The sequence below is a fragment of the Wyeomyia smithii genome, chromosome 2 (genome assembly GCF_029784165.1).
Source record: "Wyeomyia smithii strain HCP4-BCI-WySm-NY-G18 chromosome 2, ASM2978416v1, whole genome shotgun sequence".
Lineage (NCBI taxonomy): Eukaryota > Metazoa > Arthropoda > Insecta > Diptera > Culicidae > Wyeomyia > Wyeomyia smithii.
Genome location: NC_073695.1, coordinates 32492209 through 32514344, shown reverse-complemented (window position 1 = coordinate 32514344; position 22136 = coordinate 32492209). Strand labels below are relative to the sequence as shown.

The window sequence follows — 22136 nt, the reverse complement described above, 5'->3', positions numbered from 1 at the left end:
TTTAAGATTTTAATCTCAGTTATTGCACTGTCGATGTAGGCTTTCGCGGTTGCCCCTTTTTGTGAAGACAATTCGCTCGGCGATGCCGGCCGCATGTATCGTCGTCCGTGAGCTCCGAACGGGCGCGAAAGTGTAACAGAAATGATTTCCATGTTTAATTTTTTAAGCTTTCAACAATGTTGCGATCGGCACTGGATAGTGGTCACAAGCGGTGTTGCGCATTTGTTGCTGTGTATTTATGGCAATAACTAAAATATTTGTACTTCCACTCGATTGACTACGGCTCTAAATGCAGACATAATATTTGATCAAGCTCTTAGTGGACATGCGGGAAGTTTACACAACTGTCTAAGCAGAAAGGTCTACAGACGGTCGAGATTGCCATTAGAGAAAAGTTGTGTTTACCCCATTGGTTAGGTTATCGCCGGTCCACGATCGGGTTGCAATCAAGCGAGTCATATTTTCCGGGTTGGCTTTTATTCGTTAGTACGGTTTTCGAAGCTGAAAACGTATGTTAATTAGATGGTGATTAACTGCCATAAAAATAACAATGATTAAAAGCCTTTGATATTCAAACATCAGATCAGATGGCAGATGAAGTTGAATAAAATTATCACAAAGTTATCTGTTGTGTCGAAGGGAGAATCACTACATTTGCTTATCTAACTTACCTGACCCACATTAGCTTACTTTTTACACAGAATCATAATCATCAAAACCTAATTGCTTATCCAGTTTTGATTTCTTACAATGCAATTTATCAGATGTTGTTCCTTCAAAAAGATTATATTGAGCATGAGCATGAGCATGGTTGACCGCCTGCAGTTGCTACTCTGTTATTGCCAAGTTTACATTACAGTTACTCAAGGAACCAATTATTGATGATTGAGAATAGCATTCCTCCTCAATGGACAAATATCCTGACCAAGGATGGAAAAACTCGTATCGCATAACAATCTTTCGGGTATCATTTCTGAACGTGCTATTTATAAGCTTTCAACCCTAGCAAACCATCGCTATTGAAAGTTACATATTCTCAAGCTTGCAAGAGACAACTTAGAGCAAAGAAATATATGGTAGCTTTCTTTGATGATTTTGTTTCAGTCTTGCCTGCTTTTGGCGGAGCGAGCAACATATAGCGAGTGTTTCACGAAAGAATCGTAAACGATTGCACTCAAGCGATCGCAATGATTCTTTCAAATGTTGGTTGCTTGTAGGCGTAATTCGGCTACTCCACGTCGTGCTTTCACCGTGATATACCACGATGATTCTTGGTGATTTCAAGTATCAGATGCTAATGCACCATGCTACAATTTCCGTAAGCATTGATGATACCTATTTGCTCCGGCAAGCTAACAATTGAACGCAATCTAACGTTCATTTGGATTCATAACTTTGTATCACTGGCGATAATATCTCAAAGCTTCTCGCGATAATGTTGAATGCAAGTGAACTTGGATACAATAAATACTATCGTGTTTGAATCATTCAGTCTCCTCCTATGGTATTCGGAACTTTTAGAAGCGAAAAACAATCAGCAGCGTTTCTATGGAAAACTTGTACGCGAGCGGAAATAGTTGAACGATAACTGATAAATCAAAGAACACATTTGCATGAAATATTGCTAGTGAGTGAACTTTTCCATGCTTGATCCTGACCCGAGTTAATGATAACAAATGTTTTCAGATTTTTCATTGATCGGTATAATATCTTCGGCATAGTTGTAGATAATAATTTTGTCATTCCAAAAAAAACAATACTGGGTAAAAAAATAAGAAAATTACAACTTTTTACTTTTATTTCTCCAACCTCAAACAAGCATCAGTAAGCTAACATTGGTAGGCCCTTTTTCAAAAGTGAGTCGTGATTCAAAATAAAATACTAATAGTACAAAATGGCATTTTTAGCACATAGAAACATCCGTGCAGTGTTTCAGCCAAATCAAAAAGGACAAAGAAAAAAAAAACTTAAAACAGACACTTTTCGAGGAATTGCTCAGGTATTCTTCCACTATGATTCACAATAAACAACGTGAAAAACACCGATCACTTTTTATGAACATGCGCCTGTGCAGCTGTTTCGTTTGTTTCCAGGCCTATAATAAGACATTTTTAATGATTCTAATTTTTACTCAGAATATAAAGCATGTAAAGGCCCAAGAAATAAAACAATATTCCAAACTAACGTCCTTCAGAACGAAGAAATTATTCCGCTGACAGGCCAAAAGACACCAAAAACGGAAAATTATGTCAAATGAGAATGAGAAACGAGCTTTTACAGGCAAGGAAAGACTCAAAAATGATCACAGCTCAAACTCAGAGCAATGAGAAACAAGCTTCCAAAAGTCAGAAAAGACCGAGCAAGAAAATTATACCAATTTAAAGTCGGAATTGCAAAAAATACGATTCCAAAAGTCAGGAAAATTGGCTAAAAAATTAAATTAGGTACAGAATGAAAAACAAGCCAGAAACAATCGTTAAAGCCTTTTCTTTCTTGACAGGTGCGTACACTTTTACGGTGAATTGAATGAGCAATCTAACTTCCTTGCACACATTTTTTCTCCAACAAAAAAAAAGAAAGCTTTATTAATCAGAGAACTATTGCTAACTAATTTCACAGGCAAATGCATTTATATCTTGTAGCATACTATTGTATAGGATAAATCCAGCGCGCTTCTGTTACTGAATTTTTCCTGCAACTTTCATACTTCAAAAGTTTGCAGATTCAAAGTCCTGACTCCTTAAGGTTTTGGTAGCACTGCCAACACTTTGATTGTTCATAATGCACGGAACCGAACGCGGCTAGACGTGGGAACACAGTGAAAAGAAACGTCTATTGTGTGCGAAAAAACGTGGTGCGTTGAGAACAGTATTAATTATAATTATAAATATCGACCGATTTAAAGTATTTGTGCAGTATTTTTGTTTGTTAGTTCGAATAAAAATCCGGAGTGCATCAATAATGGCAACCTATACCCGAAATGCAATCACACTCGAAGGTTCGGCTGCTATTATTACGGATTATCTGAGTAAGAAACGGATTTCTTTGCTCACGTCCTCTAAAACAGAAAGTAACGACGGATTTTTTGCGATTTGCAGAGTACGCCATAAACGCGATCATTTTCCAGCGAGACATTTACCCTCCAGAACAGTTCAATAGTGTGCAGCAATACGGGTTAACCATCCTGATGTGGAAGAATGATATGTTTAACTCTAAACTACAGGGCTTTCTCTTGGAGGCGCGAGCATTGCTGACCCGAAATGAGATCGAAAAAATAACGCTGACCATTGAAAACATGCTCACGTCGGAGGTGCTTGAGAAGTGGGAGTTTACGGTGCACAGTGAATCACCGATTGGAACCACCTCGAAGCCGTTGAAAAAAATCAAAGCAGACATTCGGATCGTGTTGCGTCAGATTGCGGCCACCATCAGTTATCTGCCCGCGCTTGAATGCAGTTGCAAGTTCGATTTGTCAATAACAGTGCCGAAAGGCTGTCATAGCCTGGACCATTGGATAACAGTCCCTGTGGTGCATATTCTAAATGCTCAAACCGTTCAGCTGAAATCGTTTTCCACCGGGCTGCAGAAGGTCGATACGATCGTGGAATACAAGCTGACAGACTGAGGGGACGAGTTTCTGGTTCCATCTTCTGGAACTGGAAGGTGTGTGATTTACGAAATTTGTGTGTGTGTGTATGTTTGTTAAGTTTTTAATTTGAACAATTATAACATGTGTTTTAAGTTTATTAAATCAAATAAGAATATTATATTGGATATTAAAAAATAACCCGCATACTGTGGATGTCATTGTTTCACCAGGATAATTAGTTTATCCGACCGGAACAGCTTGCTTCCTATTATAAATTAGCTCTCTTCCTTTACGATTTCAACACGTTACATCTTCTCAAGAATTCCAGCCAGCCAGTTCACACGTACGGGGCACACTAACGCACACATATGTAGACACACTCAAACCGCAACAAGCCAGCTTACCATCATTAGCAACTCGTTCGTGTGTCCGTTCGTGGAACGCGTGGGTGATGTTCAACAGCTGTACCGTTCAAGTTTTCCTTGTTCGCTTGCTGAACCACCCAGCCAACCGACGAACCACCAAACCAATCTTTACCATTAATCATACAATTTCCCGTTTGGCTGACTAGATTTACTCCACGGAATCATCACCGGATGGACGTCTTAGTACCCGCGTCTGGTTCTTGTTGAACAGATAATTTAGGTTTACCGTTTGCAGAACGTAACCAGCACAGGTTGACATCGTCTGTTTGTACGCAGCCAGCACAAATTGTTACGTCAAAGCAATTAGCTTAATAGATTACCGGCGTTTTAGGAAGAGCTTAAACCGTTTATTTAAATCTTTAAGGAAATTGCGCGTTTCGAATACCGGTTCTGATCCTGTCAGGCTGGTGATTTGATTATTAGGTTGAGCTAATTAGAGGATGTAACTTGTTTTTTTCGGTAGCTCCTTGAGGTGATTAGGTATCGTATCGATAATAATAGCAATACTTGGTGCTACATTCCGCTATCGGAGTTTGACCTCCTGTTGATTATACACAGACTCTAAGCGAACAGGACAATTGCGGGACTTGTTAGACCAACATCGTACCTCGAGAGCAGCTACCGACAGGGCCCGACGAACCCTCTCAAAAGGGTACAAAAACGTCGACTGAAAAGGTTAGGGCACAGACAAACAGACGTGCCACTCGATGACGATTTCATCGACCAGAAAAATAACGATCATTTTGAAATTTTGCTTTGTGGGCAATAATGCCGCTAGTATCGCTATAAGTAAGCGTGCACATTTATTATCAAAGACAAAAACCGTCAGTAATGCCACTGATGTCAATTTAAGCAAGCGCGCACACCCATTAGCAAAGACAAAAACCGTTTTACGAAAAGAAGTTAGTAGGCATTAAGCTCACATGGTGGCGCATGAGTGTGTCGTTTTGAACAAGGACGAAGATTTTTCAGGATTTTTCTGCGAAGAGGCACGTCTGTTTGTCTGTGGTTAGGGCATCTGTTTTCTAAGATGCGAACGGAATAATATTCAACGACTATCCCGAGAAAGGGATACAATAAATTGAATAAAAGGGTAAATGTTCTACCAGTGAGTATCTTCTTGAGGTCTGAAATAACTTTGTGGGAGCCAAATCAGGAGAATATAATGAATATAGAAGCATTCCGATTTTAATTCATGAAAAAAAATGTTCATGAATTAAGATTCGAAATGCTTCTATATTCATTATATTCTCCTGATTTGGCTCCCACAAAGTTATTTCAGACCTTAAGAAGATACTCACTGGTAAAAGATTACTAAGTTCTATCAAAACTGCACACACTGTTTCCAAAGCGAACGTTATCGAAATTATTTTGACCCAAAAAACTAGATTTTAGAGCCATAGTTCCTCAAAGAAAGTTGTTCCATTAATCATTCTCCATTTTATAGAAGTTGCAATTTTATGATTAATCCACTTGACAGTGAGAAGCGAATTTTACTTCTTTCATTTTTGCATATAGAAATTCACTTTGTTCGGCAAAGTTGTTGCACATTTTATAAGAAACAACTTTCTCAGAGGCACTATACTTCTATCTGCCTTTTTAAATGGACTTTTGTGGAGGTTTCTACAGATGGCCACTTAAAATCATTTTTTTTTAATATCACATTTAGTGGTGATTTTCTACAATTTTGCAATGTTCTACATTGTTGTTTACTATCACAAAACACACAATTTCATCCAAGAAAGTTTATTTTTATCTCTCATATTTCATCGGTTATTGATTATTTTTAATGAAACAACGCACTAATTTACTAACAGATATCTTTAGAATCTGCAAATATCTGCAGACTAAACCTTTTCTATATTTAAGTAAAAGTAAAACGTCATTTAGTCCAGACATAGGCATTTGTCTCTCACTGTCTCCTGTACAGACATTTGTAAATAAATAAGTGCATTATTCTAATAAAAATCTTTAATAACTAAATAAACCTTAGAGATAAAAATAAACTTTCTTCGGTGAACTAGTGTGTTTTATTGTAGTTAACAATATTGTAGAACATTGAAAAATTTTAGAAAATCACTATAAAAAGTTATATTAAAAAAATGATTTTAAGGGGCATTCTAGAGAAAACTTCACAATAGTTCATTTAAATGACCAGATACAAGTATAGTGTCTCCGACAAAGTTGTTTCTTACGAAATGTGCTAAAACTTCACTCAGCAAAGTGGTTTTTTATATGCAAAAATGAGAAAAATACAACTCATTTCTCACTTTTAGGTAGATTAATCACAAAATTCTAACTTCCCTAAAACGGAGAATAATTAATAGAACAACTTTACTGAAGACACTATTACTCCAAAATCATTATTTTTGGAGTTAAGAATAATTAGTGTAAATTAACGCATTATTCTAGTAAAAATCGTCAACAACCAAAAATATATGGGAGATAAAAATAAACTTTCTTCGGAGATATTGGTTGTTTCGTTGTAACAAACAATTTTGCAGAGCATTCGAAAATTATAGAAAATCACTATAAAAAGTTAAATAGCAAAAAAAGAATTTTAATAGCAATCTATAAAAAACTCCACAAAAGTTCATTTAAATAAATAAATAAAAGTATAATGTCTTCACGTTCTAATCATCGAATCTCGGGTAAGGTTTAAGGTGGAACGGGATTGTGGCCTTTTCCTATACAATTTTGAGGTTAGAGTTCTTTTTACTTCTGTATTTTGATCGTAAAAAATTCGGCTTCCACTAAATAAACAGCACTCAAATTGCTACTTCAGGCATGCAACAGTTGTGAAAACAATTGATCAAAGTTTCATGTACGTAGCCTTCATGAATCAAGAAAAAATTAGATTGCAAAATTCGAGTTGATCGCGACCACGTCCCGTTTCACCTTAAGCAATTGTGTTATCGCCCTCTATTTTGCGTAAAATTTTAAGTGAAAATTTGAAAGGTAAATTTTATTTTATCTGTAATCTACTATAAAATAAACTTGATGTGGAATATCACTTCAAGAAGGGGAGCTGCGTAGCCGAGTCCGCTTTGTCAAGCGGATGGTCGCGGGTTCGAATCTTAGTATAATCAGGCCATTCGATGTCAAAAAGGACTTCAAGCATGGGTTTTTTCTCAGGCTCCCCACCACTTACCCTTCCTTCACGCTGGAATCTACAATACCTTTGCGTGACTTCTTCTCAACAAAAATAAGTCCCTCTTAACAATAAAACTGACCAGAAAGACCAGACCAGAAAGTTATTTGGTAGGAGGAACAAGGTTCGGTATAGGAGAATAGTAAGCGTGTAAAAGGAAGGGTATCACATTACACACAAGCACTGATAAAAAATAATAATAAGCATTCCACTTCTCAATAGCGGTATTGCTAATGAAGGAAGTGCGGGATACAGCAAACACCCGGGCATATCTAACAATAGATCAACGATTCTGGTCGCAGTGAGGAGGTCCATACAGGAAAAAATCACTTCAAGAAGGTCACGATTCGCTGTGAATGCCATCGTATTGTCGCTAACAATTTTTTTTGATAAAATGTGCGAAAAACCATTGAAATGTTTCGATAATTCTTGAGTAATTTTGAGATAAAAGCAAGACAGTTTATTCATTATTTTGAATTATAATATATTTGAAATGCAAGTCCATCTATTCTGAAAACACAATTCTACACAGGCTAGAAGCTGTGAAAAAAAAAATCAAATCTATGCAAGATTACAATCAAATCTTAACAAGAGACTTGAAAAAATGTCAAATATCTGTTCCGGTTTGCAACTGGTACCGAAAAATCTACACATCATGCAGACGATTTAATTAAATTTCTAAAGAATCCAAACTTCAGGAGAGATTGATGTTGATGAAATGTCCATGAAACAAAACAGTACTGTTGAACGCTCCAAATACTTTTGAGAGATTGTGAGAGTAAATTAAGCGAGTATCGTTGAACCGATATCAAGTCCATATTATAGAAGAGAGATAAATCACGTCTCCGCTTATCAGAATAACATTTTTTAAACATTATACTGCATCAGGTATCTCAGATGAGACAAAGCGTCTCCACTTGTAAAATATTCAAGCTAATATGAATACGATTGATTTCCTGAAGACAGCTAAAAGCTTTAAAAAGGCGAAAACGTGCACCCCAAATTGTAGTTCTATCAGCAAATTACGTTGTTGAAACTATAAACAACAAATTATCCCAGATTCCAAATTAACATGCATTGACCACTATAATGAAACTGGGGGAATTTACCGCGACTGAAGGCTAGCTGATATAGAGAGAAAAACTGCTGATAAATCACCCTCTTGAAAGTCATTCGTGAGTAATATTTGCTTTCGAAGCGTCGAATTACCAGTACTATTATCGTAATTGGATTAAAAGTGCTACTTTCGGAAATTGTTGCGGATCTCTTACAGCACTTTGGCAATGATAATGAGAAGAATGCGTTTACCTGTAAGACAACTTTAATCAAGCATGTTTACTTGCTTTCTTGGACTCTTGGATTATTTTCTTGTTTTGAATAGCAAAAACTCTCAACTAAAGTGAAGATTCACGTTAGTATAGTCAGTATATGAATTCACTGCATCTTTTCTACGATTTTTTTTTTCATTTATTTCGATTTCGTAAACTGTGTTATTTATTTGTGTTATTTAAAAATGTTATTAGTGTTATTTAAAAAAATATTTATTTACTACATTTTCAGCTGTACAGACTGACTTATCCTTAACTAATTACAGTTCGAAAGTTTAAAGTTTCAAGAAAATAATTTTTGACAGAATCAATTTTGTAGTTTTCGAAAGCAATATTCGAACGTCATTATGGACCACGTACATTTTGTTTATTGCCCAAAAAAATTACCTGTGCTAAATTTCAGCTCAAACGGACGTGATTTAAGGACAAGCGCTCAAAGTTTGGATATTTTGACCCTCGAGAATCGATCACCCTAATGAAAAATCAATCAACACAGAATGGGGGATTAAGCCAGAAACGATCGATGAGGGCCGTTTCTTTTTTAGCAGATACGTGAACTTTTACGGCAATCAAAGTTTCCTGCACATAATTACTTTTTTTTCAATCTCCAGTACGAAAGTAGGTTTATTAATCAGAGAACTACTGCTGAATAATTTCACAGGCAAAAGCATTTATATGTTGTGGCATACTATTTTATAGGATAAATCTAGCGCGCTTCTGTTATTTAATTTTCTCGGCAACTTCCATGGTTCAAAAGTTTGCAGGTTTAAAGCCTTAACTCCTTATGGTTTTGGTAGCACTGCCAACACTTTGACTGTTCAGAGTGCACGGAACAGTACAATGTTTTTTTTTTCTTCGACCTGAACCGAACGCGGCTAGACGTGGGAACGCAGTGAAAAAAAAAACGTCTATTGTGTGCGAAAAAACTTGGTGCATTGAAAACAGTGTAAACTAGAATTAAAAATATCGATCGATTTATGTAAAGTATTTTTGTAAGTTTGTTCAAATAAAACTCCGGAGTGCATCAACAATGGCAACCCTTACCCAAAACGCAATCACACTCAAAGGTTCGACTGCTATCATTGCGGATTATCTGAGTAAAAAACGGATTTATTTGTTCACTTGATTAATGAACCGAAAGTAACGGCGGACTTTTTCGATTTGCAGAGTACGCCATAAACTCGATCATCTTCCAGCGGGACATTTACCCCCTAAAACAGTTCACCAGCGTGCAGCAATACGGGCTAACCATTCTAATGTGTACGGATGATAGGTTTATCGCTAACCTAGAGCGCTTTCTCGGGGATACACAATAACAGCTGGCTCGCAATGAGATAGAAAAAATAACGATGACCATTAAAAACGTGTACACGATGGAAGTGCTTGAGAAGTGGGAGTTTAAGGTGCACAGTGAATCATCGAATGAAACCGCCTCGAAGGAGTTGAAAAAAATCCAAGCAGAAATTCGGATCGTGTTGCGTCAGATTGCGGCCACCATCAGCTATCTGCCCGTTCTTGAGTGCAATTGCAAGATCGATTTGTCAATAACAATGGCGAAAAACTGTGATGTTCCGGAAAATTGGTACTATGTCCCCGTGGTGCAATTTCCAAATGCCCAAAGCGTTCAGCTGAAATCGTTTTCCACCGGGCTGCAAAAGGTCGATACGATCGTGCAATACAGGCTGACGGACTGAGAGAACGAGCTTCAGATTCCATTTCTTAAACTACGGCGTGTGTGATTTACGAATTTTATGTGTGTGTTTGTCCAGTTTTTATTTAAACAATTTTAACACGTGTTTTTTTTTAAAAAATTGAATAAGAAGATTGTATTAATATAACTCGCATACTGTGGATGCCATTGTTTCACCAGGATAATTATAAATTAGCTCTTCTCCTTTACGATTTCAACATGTTGCATCTTCTCAAGAATTCCAGCGCACCGGTTGACATCGTCTGTTCGTACGCCAGCACTAATTGTTACGTCAAATCAATTACAAACAGTAATACATAAACCACGAAAGAGTAGTGAAATAGCTACTGTAAAAATAACGAGACAAATTTATTCATTTGTTTATTCATTTGTTATGTGCTGGTCATCTTGCGCTATCAATGTTACCCGCACTATCAACGTTTGCCGCGTTTACGGTACAATCTTTTTCGAAATATTTAAAACTGAAGTTGTAGCCATCCATCGTCTGACTGATTCGTAGGTAGAAACAAAGACCTTCATGAACTCCTACAAAATAACGAATGAGGATGGGAGAAGCTCCATAGTCGCATGGTTACAGAGTCTACTAGAGTCTAAAGCGGGTGGTCGTGGGTTCGAATCTTAGATAAATGATGCAATGCGCGTTCAAAAACCAACCATGTTCATTTTGTTCATTCGCGCAGAAAAATTAACTGTGCAGAATTATAGCTCAATCGGACCTAATTTAGGGGTGCCTCAAAGCGCTCAAAGTTGTGATTTTTCGACCCTCGAAAATTCGGCCAAAATATTTTTTTCTCGAGATAACACCAGATTTCGATGTTTTATGTATTTTGAAGACATTTGGGGGGGGGGGTGATTCGACCATCCTAGATTGTCTATTACAAACCGGAAGACGCCTTCTTGAAATTCAAAATGGCATCTAGAGTCATTTTATAGTCTCAGATTCGATTTTTAAAATATCCCAATATGTATATTTTATTCGACCATTTTAGGTTGTTTTCTAGAAACCGGAAGTCGCCATCTTGAAATTAAAAATGGCGTTTGGAAAAATTTTCATTTTCCTTTGCATCCCTAGTTATTCTCGAATAATCTCTTTACAAAAACCTCGTTATTGAACACATTTTTTCTGTAATGTTACAGAAACTTAGTGCGTGCTTTTGCCCCGCGCTTTATGCGTACTTTTGCCCTACAATGAGTTTTCCAACTAATTTGATTTTTATGACAAACACTCTACAAACCACAATTATACAAGAGTTTTTTAGGTCCTGTTGTTTCCGAGTTTCTGTAGTTGCCGAATAAGTGAATCGTAGTTCCCGAAAAAAAAGAAAATTAGATCAAAATAGCTCAAAACACAACTCTCCTCATAACTTTACACCATTGAAACGGAATCTTATGGGTCCACATGTGTGATTAACTGACATTATAATGCTGCAAATTCATTCCAATTTATATTGCTCGTATTATCCAAAAAGACCAATGCGTACTTTTATCCCGTGCGTATTTTTGCCCCTCACTACTCTATCAGGGTACAGGATAGCAGATTTATTACCCGCTCTAACAATCGCATCATCAATTTCTCAAGAAAGAATTGAATAAGAATGATTTAAAGCGCATAGATTTGAATTATTTAACAGACACATAGGACTTTTCATCGTTATCATGAGCATAGCACAGGTGACATCTATAACACAATTTTTATCGTGCTGGATCGAAACCCGTACAGTATCGAAAACCGTACACCTTGATGTTTTTCTTCAGTTTTAAGCATTATAAAAATGAAAATTCATATGATAGTTACATGTAGGGGAAAGTAGGTAAAGACGGACACTGCGGGTATGATGGACACTTTTAATAATTCACAAACTAGAATGTATCATGATAGTTGAGTGATGCGAATACCTTCTTTATAGTGTGTTAATGCTTTTGAGTTGCATTATCGGTTTTCAGCAAGCAAACTGCCAAATTTGTAAGTAAAACAAAGAATATTTTCGTGAACGCGCAATTTGATGTAATTTTTATTCCACGGAAAATAGTGAAAAACTCGTGAAACTTACGTGTTTTCATTTCTTCGCGATAGTAAAGTGATTAATTAGTCTTTCCTCGGTTTTCTAGTGAAAATCCAGCAGAATTTCGATGTTCCGATGAAGAGCTACGATCGTTTGAAAAATTTACAACCAGGTCGGGCAAGACGGACACACTAAGGTAGGGAAAGATGGACACACGGATTTTCCAAAAATTTTCACATATAGCATCTGTTGTGTACTACAGATGTTCACAAAGTACACCCGCGAGAGAAACCAGCAGATATTAATCATTTAGCAGTTAGAACAGGCCATATAGGCGGAGAATTTTCGCCTTCATCGAAACCCATCCTCTCAAACTGTTCACGTGATGTATAGATGGACTCTAATAACGTAGAGTAATGTATGGCCATCACTTAACACATAAATCAAAGGAATACTTAACGTACTACATCTTTTTCTGTGCGTGTCCACCTTTACCTTCGTAGTGTCCATCTTACCCACCCTAAGTGTCCGTCTTTCCCAACCATGACAAAAAACAGCAATTTGTAGTCTTATTTTTGAAGACCCAAAACACATGAAACTTGGAGGAAGTTCACTAAAACCAAAAATGATTATGAAAACAAATGACCTTAAGTTTCAATTTGTATGACTACTGCGATCTAAATAGCATTAACTAAGTAATTATTTAGATTAAATCTTAGGGTGTCCGTCTTTACCTACTTTCCCCTACATGTCCGTTGAGCTGTTGGCCTTCTGTTAAATTAAACTATGCGCCAGTAGGCCATGAAATAGAAATATTATGAATAAAAAAATCAATCGTGAATCGGTTTCAGTTGTCATTTCGTTGTATCGTTAGAAAATTTACTAAGGAAACGTTCTTCAGGTAAAAACATTTTTCTAGTGGGATATAAGTGTTTTACTCTGTGAATCTTTTTGAAATTGATGGAAATGGTAAGTCTTCGTCATTTTCGAGCTGTATATTGTCTGGTAAATAGTGTAAACTGTATTTATTCAACAAAAACTGTGCCGTACGGATTTTGATCCTTGTTAATTGCTCGAATCGAAATCCGTACAGTGTGTGTATCATGCATATATTGTTGAACTTTCTTCTTGTTTTCAGTATATAATGGAAGAAAACAAGTATAAATATACTGCAAGGGAAAGTCGTACCGGGAAGCTTCGAGAAGTTCCGGCGTTCCGGTTACTACAATAAGGGGTGCCGCAACGAAACGCTACGAAAATTGCACTATTTCAACTGATAGGGTAATCGCTCCATTATTCATCTCAACAGCATGGTGCACCTATATTCATCTTATTTCTCTCATTTGTCCAATTTACTGTCAAATTTCTACAAATTTTTGAAAGTAAATCTATTTGCTTCTCGATTTTCTCAAGTGGCTGAAAGTTTAACGTTGAAAATATGGTTAAATTGGACGATAAATTGATCAAAAAGGCGTGATGGAATGAATATAGGTACTGAGATGAATATAGGAGCAGTTACCCTATAAAAAATTAGAAAACCGTGTAAAACTTTAGGAACCAATTGCTCCTCAAAATATATTTATTCGTAAATTTAAAGATAAATTATGAATAAAAGATGTTCATTTATGTACTTCTATATCTATACGGGTTTTGATTCATTTCTGTATGGACTTTGATCCAGTCTATATCGCGTGTATGCGGATTTCGATTCAAAAGTGTACGGGTTTTGATTCAGACAAAAAACTGTGTACGGATTTCGATTCAAAACATGTTCTATTTAAACATGATTTTTTGGAGTTTCAGAGTGATTTTAATCATTTTGCTTGAAAATAGTGATAAAATATAAGTAGACCTACAAGTAAACATGTCAGTTTAAAGCAATATGTGATTATTTATTATTTATTTCTTAATTTTATTTTGACCGTCGAAGATTATCATGAGCTTAGGTATACGGATTTCGATCCAGATCGGTAACGCAACTTCCAATGGTTGGTGTTTATTTTGTTTCTGTAGAACAAAACTTTTTCTCGTACATTTTTACAAAGCATTATAAGGCCCTTACAACTTGTTTTTGGGCAGTTTTTCTGTAGAACTCCAAAACACTTGCTTCTCTAAATTTACTTTGAAATTACCCCTTAATCTAAGAAATTTTCCTTCCATAAAAACTACTCTTAGCTAAATACGAGGGCTATTTTTCAAGTAGACACAGTTCAATCAATTTTTGATATATTTTCGAATCATATTGGCGGGGAACGCTCACTACCAGGCTTGTAAACGGTCAATACCTTCATTTGCTTCGACAGTGTGCGTCATAGTAGGCTTTCGCTCGTAAATGTAGAACTACCATCGGCTCTCGCACACAGAACATATGGCAGAATAACATACGCGCATCGACGTTATTTTGTTTTATTTCTGTTCGATGTTATATTGTTCTGTTTCTGTCTACTTAATTTTATTTCTGCTGAAAAAAATTATTACAAGATCAATGATATAAGTAATTTCCAAAATCTCCGCACACAACGTGCGTAGGTAATTCTCATTTATAGAAAAAAATGTCAAAATACTTTTAGGGAGAAAAGCGTCTTGGTGGCAAGTGCAAAATTAGTCCTACCGTGACCATTTACAAGCCTGCTCACCACTTACTATTTCACTATTTCACACCCAATATTGCGCCACTGGAAGTTCTGAAAATCTAATTCGCAAAGTTTTATAGAAGAAAGCGCTGCCTGTAATAACGCGTAAAGGCAGTTTTCTCTCTGTGACTTTCATTATATCCAGGTTTGCTGCACAAATTGAACCAAATAGTTCCGATCGTTTGATGCAATACCATCACCTGCTACCATTCCCAAATAACACAAACTTTGAATAACTCGTTCTGACCAGACCTCGGAGGTAACTTGTCGGACTCTACCCAATCCGTTGTCTATCACTAATATAATGGGTATTTGAGCAGTTTCCACGTGCTGGTCACCCGGAATTAGGTTTTAATTTAATCAATTCAATTAATTACACATAAATATTAACAAACAGCTACGTGGTTATGCGGCATACATATATACGTGTGTTTGTGTCTGCACCGCACATGTTTGACGTGATTGTTTGCAGTGATCGATTTATAACGAACTCTGCTGAGTAAGTGGCTGGCCATCCGGGTACGGATTGCACGCGGGAAGGTGTGAAATTGCAATCATAGGATGAAATATTTGCCGATGAACAAATTCAATTATTTCTGCGCGCCCTATGGCCGACCATTCACTGCCCTCCAGAGGTGTGACGAACAGTCGACAAGCAGAGGAATTGTCTCCTCCACTCCAGGCTGCAGGCAGGATGATGCTCTATTACAGCAAGCAGAAGATTGGTCAAGTTTTAAATAAATTTGTTCCGATTTTCCGCCTCAGCTTGGGCTAATTGAATCGGGCAGTCTTGCTAGGTACGCGGGTGTGAGATATTTTCGTTTAATTCATAATGTTAAACATGAAATACTACAGCATCACAAATTATAAGGTAATCCAGATTTCGTCTTTGCCGCATGTTGCTCGCCAAACAGATTGCCACCCGGTTTCGCATAAATGATCGCTGTATTAATAAATCATATTGTAGTACTCTATTTTACGCTGTCGCTTAATGTCTGTCTGTCTGTTCCTACCTACAGACCTCCGCTAGTCAGGGTCCACTATTAAACACACCCAGGAATGGGTTCAACCCATGTTCGCCGTCGTCTTCGATTGTAAATCTGCATTACGGTGCATTCAGCTAACCGCGGCGGAAGTTTTTTTTCCGCAATGCCATTATTGTGCCATCGCCAATTTGTTCGATTCAACAAACACAGCCCTGCCGCGTCCGCCCAGAGTGCTCCAAAAAACTGCTGGTTTTGTCTGTGATGTTAATATCCGTCATTAAAAACCAATCGAGACGGAGCTCACGGTTGGAGGTCGGTGGTGGGGATGGTTGTAGAATGAGTGCTGTAATCCCTGGTAAATATGCAAATTCACGAGATAATTAGGGAGGAATTGTATTGCTTCTATCTACTTTAGTTCCAAATGAAAAGTAAAAAAAAAAAACTCAAAGCGTGCTCCATTCCCCGCTTGTGCTTTATATATCGGTTTATTATTTGTTTATTGATCATTATAACGCTATTTTGTTGTTGAGCGTTTGACTGCAATAAATGTCTACAACGACGGCTGTTCGTGTTCATGGGTCTGATTGAATGGAACAGTGAAGGGAGACGCTGGTCTAAATGTCCAATTCAGCAAAAAGGGTGTGTTTCATTTTGCCTTCTAGAGTGAAAGAAAACTGGGAAAGAACGAATGCTAATGTTTTCTAGAAAACGTTGAGATGAGCGAGAAATAAACAATATTCAAAAACTATAGAAATAAATTAATTTGACAGAAGATCTACTTTGCAAATCGATCCGGATCGATTATCACCGATTCACCTGAAAGTATATGGAAAAACTTCAAAAAGAATTACTCTACCAGCCTCGTAAATCAAACAGACAAAATTTATGTTCTACAGGATAATCGTGGAATCCGAAACACGCCACTTCTACTCTGTCGTTTAACAATCTGAAACAAACCAAAAACATGATGTGGCACAGCGAACATGCCGATTACATTTTATCGTACGTGCTAAAGTCACCCACACCTAATATTTCTATCGACAAAATTCGCTCCAGCCGATATATCGACGGCAGGAAGAAAGCGAACCATGCAAACAATCCCCTATCAGCACATGATTATCAGCTACCGATGGATGGTGATAACAGGAATTTTTTTTGGCAAACATTTACCCACTCTCCTTGTCGCCGTTCCATACGATGGTACCGAACCCGATCAGAAAAGCAACGTTTGCACTGTTAGAATTGAATCGTAAACATCCCGCAACTAGTCCGCTGTCTACGCCCCAGGCCGGGTCCGCATCAGTTACGAAACTTCCGAGTGCGTTTTCAACCGCCAAGGAGGTGGAGTGTGTTTATTATTGGCCGCAAAGTGATTGCCACCGTCAGCAAAGTCTTGCCGGCACTCGACATCAATATGGAGAAGGTCGGTCTTCCACCGACCGTCCTCCGGATGACTGTTTGCTCAAGAGACACTTGATATGGTTTCAAATTTTCAAGTCGTCTCAAGAAGCTCGTCGCTTTTGCAGGGAAGCGATATCAACCGAAAGACGCAGCTACCGCTATTAATGATGGCACTATCAGTAATATTGTTGCCACTGTTTTGGCTGAAATGCGGCACAGGATAGATGGACGTAACGTGCCAATTTTCCCTGTAAACAGTACCGAGTTGATCCTGGCAAATTGAAAACTAGAAAACAAACACTGTGCACAAGGCTCCGGAAAAAAATCAATTATCCGAAACATTTTTTTGCATTAACATAATATGGTGATTTAACAAAAACTAAATACAAACATAAATCAGCGAGTTTCCGAATTCTAAACATAAATATGCGCAATTTTCTTTGCGCTGTGACTTCCTACATACCAAATGATTGCTTCTCCGCGGACCGGCGAAGAAATCGTGTTTATTTTCCTTTTCAATGGATCGATACTTTTCTGACATTACCGCGCGGTGCGGTGCTACCCACACTAACCGTCGGTCGGTAGACTACTGGCCTGGCATCAGTGCCATACCAAAATAGGCGCCAATCGTTTGGAGAAGCATAAATTTGCATAGGAATCGGTATCCATTCGGCTGTAAAACCGGACCGGACCGAATGACGACGGTAGCTGGTGCTGCAATAAGTGGACATCTTTATATTGACACTGTCGAAGTGTTGAGGTCCGGTTCAGTTTGCTCGATGGAGGGCACAACCTGAATGACATTTGATGTTTGAAGAGATCACGCCGCAGACAAGCGAGAGCTATTAAAAACGTTTTATGAAATATCGTTTTTCAAGATGCAACTTTTAACGGATGCAATTTCAGTGTATCTCACAAATTTAGAAATGTACTGTATCAACAACGGTTATCATCCTTTTGTTTATTCGCGAACCTCCTGACAATATTTCGTGTTAAAATTTCTCTTTATTATTCAATTAAAAATTGGTACCAACCATAAAAAAATTATCCTTTTGCACTGCTTTCCTTCTTGCATAACGTCTGCCAATTTCTGTGGATCCACACCAGGTTGACATTCGCTGTTGTGTTATAAGATTCTTTTAACCTAACTACACGAAAACATTCAAACAAGAAACACGGGAAAAGTTTTCTGCTTTGATCCAGCTCAGTTGCTTGAACTTCCCAAGTTATACTTTCGCTGTAATGTTCTTCAAGAAGAGAGAGAGAAAGAAAGACATTTATTGCGAGAAGCGCTTGATTTTTTTTAGTTCAAACGATTTAGCCAAACTTAGGGTGGATTACACAGTTATAAATTGGTTCAGCAATTGAAAATAAGCTTCTAAACAATCCTCGAGCCTCTTTGAAGCTATTCACCCTTGAATTGAAACTCTTCCTGCTCACATGAATGGAAACCATTCCAACCATTTTTAACACTAAGCAATATATTTATATGTTGAAAATATAAGCCGTATTTCACACCAACTCGTCTGTACGCTTGACATTACTCTTCCAGAGTTTCATAAAACTTTGTGGGTAGATAAACCTTACAAAACTGAGCAACATTGCATACATATTTTTAGAAATATTATCAACGCTAACATTTAAAACAGTCCGCAGATTTTAAACTTTTTTATAAATCGATGTATCTGAAAAATGGCCTTCAAGAGACTGTCTGAACCCAATTAAAAATACAGGAAAAAATAAATTTGAACTTTTGCCTTGAACTTTATCCTACTTTACCTACTTTATCATATAGAGTAGTTAGGGGCGAAGGTACGCAGTTAATTGTTTTTGCAACAGAACTATTGCAAACAATTATCATAAAATTCGGTTTTGTTTCCAAGCGGTACATTAACCTTTTGTCTTCAAAATGTATTACCAGAGTTTTTCGAATTTTGTTTGTAGCATGGCAATTTCGCTTTTTAGAAAAATACTCAAATGCGAGCTTTACCCAGTACGCGTGGCAAAAGTACATAGTTTACGGGGCAAAACGCACTGTGTGAACAGTGTATTTATTACACTATCCTTAATAAAGCTAACTGTTTTTTGCTAGTTTTGCACTGATTCTTTCTAGCTGCGTTAGAGCGGTGTCTCGAAACAAGTTTGTTATTTCCGGAAATCTGGTTTTCGGGGGATATGTTCCGAATTTTAGAAACTTTATCAATATTTGATGTTGCACAGAGACCCGAAAACGACTCCAGATGCCATTTTAGATTCCAAAATAGCGACTTCCGGTTTCTGAAAAACACCCATAAATGGTTGAATACCACCCAATATGGGTCGGAATCGGAATGATGCCAAGAGACCAGAACGATCCCAGACGCCATCTTGAATTCCAAGATGGTGACTTCCGGTTTCCGGAACACAACCTAAAATGGTCGAATACCAACATGTGTATTTCAGGGATCGGGATGATGCGCAGACACCATTTTGGGTTGTTTCCTATAAACCGGAAGTCGACATCTTGGAATCCAAAATGGTGTCAGGGGTCATTTAATGGTCTCAAAGCATCATCCTGATTCCGAAAGTACTCATATTACTTGGGGTTTGGCCACATTTTGTTGTTTTCCAAAAACCGGAAGTCGCCTCTTGGAATCCAAATTGGTGTCTGGGGTCTTTATCCAATCTCTGGACATCATCTCGATTACAGAAATACAGATATTGAAGGATACTTGACGATCTTAGGTTATTTTCTAGAAACCGGAAGTCGCCATCTTGAGATTCAAAATGGCATCTGGGTCATTTTCCAATCTATGGGCATCATCCTGGTTGCGGAAATAAATTTTGGATGGTATGTGACCTTGTTTTTTTATTGTTTCCGATCAGATACCGCCACCATTACTTAAAATATTTGCAACTTCGTTTGTTAAGTTTCTTTTTTTGGTTCATCAATCTGGCTCTAAAATCATGCGTTTTTTCACTAGCCTGGAAAGAATCACTCCTGATTTCTAAAGGGTGTCAACGATGAAATTGCCACACCATGAAATCGCTCTAACTTTTTAACCGTTGGGTAGAATTTAATGAAAATTTAGGTGGATTTAGTTCATAGTGCATTATTTACAACCTGCAAGTTTCAAAGTCCTGTGATCAAAACTCGGGGAAATGGAGTCGAAAGAACAGCTCGTGCGTGATAAAATCTTGCGCATTCATCACGAGACCAAGGATCTCTCGCATCGTTCCATCGCTAAAACATTGGGAATCGCGAATTTCACGGTGCCGCGAGTGATTAAGCGGTTCGAGGAACGATTGATCACAACCGCGTAGTTGGGGCCTTCAACCGAAACCCGAACGCCTCCGTTCGGGATGTGGCTAATAAGCTGCACCTTAGCCGAAGTTTTGTCCAGAAGGCCAAAAGTAAGGCTGGGCTTCGAACGTTCAAGATACAAAAGGCATCTAATCGCGACGAGAAGCAGAACAAGTCCGCCAAAACCCGTGCCAGGAAGTTTTACCTCAACATGCTGACGAAAGTTGAATGCTGCAACATGGACGACGAAACAAATGTGAAGGCCGACTTCAAACAGATCCCCGGCAACCTGTTTTTCACGGCCAAGGATCAGTTCAGCGTTCCGGAGCATGTCCACACTCAGAAGATGTCCAAATTTGCGAAGAAATTCCTGGTTTGGCAAGCCATCTGCACGTGCGGGAAGCGGAGTGCACCTTTCGTGACCCAGGACACGATGAACGGACATGAAAAAGTGCCTCCAGAAGCGGCTGCTTCCTCTCCTGAAGGCCCACAACGTCCCAACAATCTTCTGGCCCGATTTGGCCTCATGCCACTACTCCAGATGTGCCGAAAATGTTCAACCCTTCCAACACGCCGGAGCTCCGCCCCATCGAAAAGTACTGGGCGATTATGAAGCAGCACCTTCTTAAACAACCAAAGGTAGTGAAGACAGTCGAGGAACTGAAGAAAGTATGGGTTTACATGCAAAAAACGGCTGATTCACAGGTTGGTGCTGGCATTTGCGTATGGACTGTAAATAAAATACGAGTAAAATCTAGATAAACATTTCAAAAGGTTCTATCTGCTTTCATCGTTTTTCCGGAGCGTCTTTCCATTTTGGTAATGATTCAGCTTTAGTAACTCTCCCAAGCGTGGTTTTCGTTTAGAAGGCTAGAGTGATCCCACCGCTTTGAACTTGTGCAAATAAAGAGTCAAAAAAGGTGTTTAATAAGTGGTGATTGAATGAAAGTAATCGATCTAAAAATTGATCAAAGCAGATAGGACCTTTTGAAAAGTTTCCCTAGAAATGGTAAAATGAAGTTTAATAGTTATTTTTCAATCCCTGAAAATTCGATGGCAATCGGATGAAAACTCGAATTTTGCGAATCAATTTTGTATGTGGCAACTTCATCGTGGACACCCTTTATATTTCAGTCTGGTAAGCGATCAGACATCAGCAAGTAGGGTAGGGAACATATTCCAAGCAGCTTTAGGAACCGCCTGTGTATTCAGACGAAATACTCGAAATGTGTTGGGTGAAACTCAAACAGTAGTATATCAATCTGTTCTCTATCGTTTTTTCTGTCAGAACTTGTTTTCAGATTGTAAAACTAAGTTAGCAAACTTTAACAATCATCAATCAAAGTTACCAATCGAGGGACACTATTCCAATCACCCCGAACCTATTTTAAGCAGTTTCCATCTGTTTTGCAGGCGTTTTTTTTTTCAGCACCCGAAGTTGCTCCTAAATGGCAGCAATATAGGTCGATTTGTTTCAATTGCAATTGTTCACAGATTTCTTTGTGATTAACGGTATTTCTTATATTCGTAAGACAGCTAGACAATCAAAATTTTCGTTTCCATCATTGAAATTGTCGATATTGATCGAAATGCAGGAGTTTGAGGCCTGTTTTCTTCGACTGATTA

The 22136-nt window shown here is 37.9% G+C and overlaps 2 protein-coding genes and 1 pseudogene across 3 annotated transcripts in view; 2 read left to right on the top strand and 1 right to left on the bottom strand.

The window, feature by feature from the left end:
• Positions 1–22136, bottom strand: part of LOC129725410 (neogenin) — a 229638-nt gene that overhangs the window by 199877 nt on the left and 7625 nt on the right. The gene's annotated exons all lie outside the window — the stretch shown is intronic.
• Positions 2770–3802, top strand: LOC129725415 (mitotic spindle assembly checkpoint protein MAD2A-like). The gene is made up of 2 exons (XM_055681241.1): positions 2770–3028; positions 3099–3802. Exons 1-2 carry the CDS (start codon positions 2962–2964, stop codon positions 3623–3625), a joined length of 594 nt encoding a protein of 197 aa, XP_055537216.1. The 5' UTR covers positions 2770–2961; the 3' UTR covers positions 3626–3802.
• LOC129725416 (mitotic spindle assembly checkpoint protein MAD2A-like) lies at positions 9359–10331 on the top strand (annotated as a pseudogene).